Consider the following 4,750-nt stretch of genomic DNA (forward strand, 5'->3'; position numbering starts at 1 on the left):
AAAAAGGGGTGGGTGGGGAGCGAGCATAACTGAACCAGGAAACAAGAAGTATGAGGTCCAGAGCCGCCTGTGTCATCCACCAGCCGGGTGACTTAGGTCGGCTCAGCAGCAACGGAGAAATCAGACCTTGATCGCTTTTATGGCTGTTTGAGCTCCATGATGCACCGATAACCTTAGCAATACTTGGCGCCACATTCCTGAGGGAAAAGGGCAAAAAAAGAAAAAAACACACACACAGAGAAATGTGCCCCAGCTGGTGTGGCTCAGTGGATGGAGTGTCAGCCCATGGACTGAAGGGTCCCGGGTTCCAGCCCAGTGAAGGGCATGTACCCCGGTTGCAGGCTCTATCCCAGGCTCTGGTCTGGGTGTGTGCAGAGGCAATCAATGGATGTGTCTCTCTCACATCGATGTTTCTCTCTCTGTCTCTCCCCCTTCCTTCTACTCTCTCTAAAAATCAATGGAAAAATGTCCTTGGGAGAGGATTAAAAAAATAAGAAGAAATATTTGCATCAAGCTTTTTAATATACTAAACTGCTCTTTCCTACTAGTATATGTGCCGGTTAACCCAGTGGGCATCACACACAGCATAAGGGCCTGTGCCTGGGTTGTGGTTCGATCCCCCGTGGGGGGCGTGCAGGAGGCAGCCGATCCATGATTCTCTCTCATCATTGATGCTTCTCTCTCTCTCTCCCTCCCTCTCTTTTCCTCGCTGAAATCAATAAAAATATATTTAAAAAATAAAAAATATTTAAAAACAACAACAACAAAAAACTCACAAAAACACAGAAATTTGGATTCTTCCCATGCGTTTGTTGTCCTTGGGGCGCTGCACTCAATCCCGGCTCTCTCCCATGGGCTGCACTGCTCATCGCACCTGCGCAGGTGTCTCTGAGGGAGACCCAGACCCGAGGGGAGGCAAGATGATACTCGAAGAAGCCGAAAGGGGGATTCTGTAACTGCTTAGTTTTCCACTCTGCGCTCCTTTAAAACCACTTCCGAGTGACAGCTCCGAACCCCAGGCAGGTGCCTGAGGTAGCGCTGTGCACCCCCAGGGACTCCGTGTAAAATCTTTTTCTCTGAGAGCAGCTATTGTCTTCCCAGGAAAAGCTTTTAGCATAATGGCAGGTGGAACACAGCACCGCTTTTGTGAGACTATTTTTTTAAGAAACGGAAAGAAAAGGAGAAAGGGATTCTTCAACCAATGCAAAGGCGGCCTCAAGCTCCCCCCATCTCGGGCCCCCTGGGAAGAGCAGTGTGTGGGGCCCAGGAGATGGGGGTGGGGGGGAAACAGGGGGGAGGAGGTAGGGGGACGGTTAGCTCCCCTCCTGAGAATAGAAAGGTTATGTTCTCCTCTTTTAGGGGACGATCAAAGCAGGCTGGAGGTGCCTCCCATCCCAAAATAGGAGCTCCGCCCCCTCCCACCCACCTTGGATCTTTCTTGCCTTCTCCCCAGTGAGTCACTTAGTGACTACGGTACTTGGCGAATGGGTTTCTAACAAGAGAATGACATTCTCCCTCAGAAAAATTTCCACCTACCAGGTCCCCATCAGTTCACTCCCCAGTCTTCTCTTTTGTCTCCCACACCTCTTTTTTTTTTTTTTTAATATGTTTTAATTTATTTCAGAGAGAGGAAGGGAGAGGAAGAGAGAGATAGAAACATCCATGATGAGAGAGAATCATGGATCGCCTGCCTCCTGCACGCCCCCCACTGGGGATCGAGCCTGCAACTCAGGCATGTGCCCTGACCGGGAATCGAACCCTGACCTCCTGGTTCATAGGTCGAGGCTCAACCCCTGAGCCACGCCGGCCGGCCGGCGGGCTCCCAAACCCTCTGCATTGCAAAGCACTCGTCATTCTGCTTGGTCTTTCTTGCCTATGGAAGGTGGGGAACTAACTGTACAAACCAACTTTACAAGCTGGCTGGTTCCAGGTACGCCCCACTTGCACACTGTGTGTGTGTGTGAGAGAGAGAGAGAGCGAGCGCACATGTGTGCGCTTTGCCAGGGCTCTGGGACTCCACCCCCTTCCTCTCCAAGCCTGGCTGACCTTGAGCTAGACAGCAGTCAGCACAGTGAGGGAAGCCCCTGATCACAGGCTGGAAATGGGTGATGATTCTACGCAGGCAAGTTCAACCCTCTTCCCATCTCCCCCCGCCCCCCACCCCCGCCTTCTCTCTGAGGTTCAAAAGTCCGTTCCGTGCAAATACTTTCAACAATAAAGATACAATCCCTCCATCAATCAATCAATCAATCAATCAATCAATGATAAAGGCTGGAAAACAGGACGCAGAGTCCCGATTGTGTCTTAGGACAGGAAGTGATGTCACTAGCAAACTGCTCTCCATGCCAACCAGCCATTCCAGCCCCCCACCCCCCACCCCCGCCTGCCTTTATTTTTTCCGCAATTTATTTTTTCTCCCTTTCACAACAGAGCGACAGTAGTATTTATCCCCAAAATGTAGACACACCTTTTCCTGGCAGTTCAACGGATGTCTCTTTCGGTTCAGATTGAACCCCTTGGAATGAATAGTCATGCAAAGCATGTCTGCTTGTTTGGGGACACCCTGTATTTGTGGTCACGTGTCTGACAGAGCAAGCAAACCCAGTCTCCTTCGATTCAGAGCAATTCTTGGGCCGTGCCAGGAAGGGCGGGGCTGGTATTGCTATAGAGATGGGCCAGTCCCCAAACGTTTCTGGAGCTTTGGTTCTCCACGGGACAGATGGGTCCCTGAGACTCTGAGACCCTCACCCCGACCACCACCCCGATCTTCAAAGGAGGGGTCCCCTGTGTCACTCACGGAACTGCTCCAGGTGGGCCGGGCTGGCCGAGGCGGGCATGGCTGTGACCGTCACCAGCGGGCAGGCGTTGCCTCCCAGCGTCCGACAGAGCGCCTCCTGCCGGAAGTACACCGTCTTGGGGTCCACACTTTTTTCCAGGAGGTCCAGGTGAGTCTGGAGCGGAAACAGAACAGGAGCGTGCACGGTTAAGATTTGGGGACCATGATGCCCATCGCAGAAAACAGCAACACAGCTTACACTTGTGTGAGCCCTGATCGACTCTGGACGTTACTGTGGGACCCTGACCGGCCCAATGTTGGGTGTGAAGTGATTGAAGAGGGGGCTCTTCCAGCTGCCCAGGGGATGGTCCATGGGGCTGAGTGGGGAGCAACATTCCCGCACAGCCCTGAGGTACCGAGTGTCTGATTTCTACGGCACGGAAGGCGAGAGGACGGGGCACACGGCATCACTGACTGCCTGCCTCCTGCACGCCTCACACTGGGGATCAAGCCTGCAACCGGCCATGTGCCCTGACTGGGGATCGAACCGGTAACCTCTTGGTTCATAGGTCAAGACTCAACCTTTGAGCCACACAAAGCAGGTGATGGAGGTTATTTTTAAAAAGTGATTGTGTGTGTGTGTGTGCGTGTGTGTGTGTGTAAAGGTAAATTCAAAGATGCACATCTATGTATACACAAATACTCATTCTTGGGTCATACGTCCTTCTGCAACATGAGATGCCAGAGGGAATGAAGACCTACCCAGAACTTGAAAGTAGAAGAAAGGCTGAAAATCCAGTAAACTTATAATCAGCCAAGTTTCTGCTCATAGGCAAATGGAGCATATATGCTCAGATATGCAAGAACTTATAAAATAGATCACACCCGGCCGGTGTGGCTCAGTGGTTGAGTGTCGAACTACGAACCAGGAGGTCCCGGTTCGATTCCTGGTCCGGGCACATGCCCAGGATGCAGGCTCGATGCCCAGGAGGGGGCGTACAGGAGGCAGTCCATCAATAGTTCTCTCTCATCATTGATGTTTCTCTCTCTCTCTCTCTCTTCCTCTCCCTTCCTATCTGAAATCAATAAAAATATTTTTTAAAAAAGAAGAAAGGGAGAGAGGGAGGGAGGACCGAAGGAATGGAAAAAAAGCAAAGAAGCATAGAAAAGAGGATAAAATCGAAATGATAGAAGTGACACCAAAATTTGCTATAAGTCTAAATAGGTTAAACAGTGTTATTAAATGGCAAAATTCTTCAGATTCGTTTTTATGAGTCCCACTGTGTGTTGTCCATAAGAGATGCTTTTGAAGAGAGAAGAAAAAATAAAAACCCACGACGTATATGAAAACATGCCTACATTATCTATTTCGTTTGCCTCTCCTAAAATATTTTAAGAGAGAAATATTGAAACGCAAAGGCTAAGCAAACATAAGTTATAACCGGCACGGCCGCGGAAATATGCAGCGGAGCCATATTCAAGAACAAGTCCCATTAAATGGGACTTAAAAGTCTTATTTTGACAAAGGGCACAATATGCAATGAACGTGTAAAACTCATAAATCTGAGGAATCAAATAACATCGGATTGAAATATGCAACGTGAAAATGGCAGGAGGAGAAACATTGTACCCGGAATGAGGGACGCCAAGACGGTACCTCCGTCTTGAATAAATCAAATACAGAAAAATAATGATATAGTGCATTGGAGCAATATTATTTTTATAGATATATGTCAAGCTTTTTCTTGACAGAGAACATCCTTTTATTTTTTTCCTCAAGCACCCATGGAACTGTGACAAAATTTAACCATATCCAGGGCTATAAAAATTCAACAACTTTTCTTTCATTTGAATATATTTTTAGGGCCCTACGTGGTTTGGCTCAGTGGATAGAGCATCGACCTGTGGACTGAAGGGTCCAGGGTTCGATTCCGCTCAAGGGCACATGCCCGGGGTTGCAGGCCTAATCCCAGT

General features: G+C 49.2%; 1 protein-coding gene across 1 annotated transcript in view; it reads right to left on the bottom strand.

The window, feature by feature from the left end:
• AGBL1 (ATP/GTP binding protein-like 1) overlaps window positions 1-4,750 on the bottom strand; it is a 128,537-nt gene that overhangs the window by 66,998 nt on the left and 56,789 nt on the right. The window contains exon 16 of the mRNA XM_015569116.1: window positions 2,798-2,951. Within this exon, the coding sequence (XP_015424602.1) occupies window positions 2,798-2,951 (154 nt within the window). The remainder of the gene's footprint in view (window positions 1-2,797; window positions 2,952-4,750) is intronic.

The sequence above is a fragment of the Myotis davidii genome, unplaced genomic scaffold (genome assembly GCF_000327345.1).
Source record: "Myotis davidii unplaced genomic scaffold, ASM32734v1 scaffold164, whole genome shotgun sequence".
In the NCBI taxonomy this organism is placed as follows: domain Eukaryota; kingdom Metazoa; phylum Chordata; class Mammalia; order Chiroptera; family Vespertilionidae; genus Myotis; species Myotis davidii.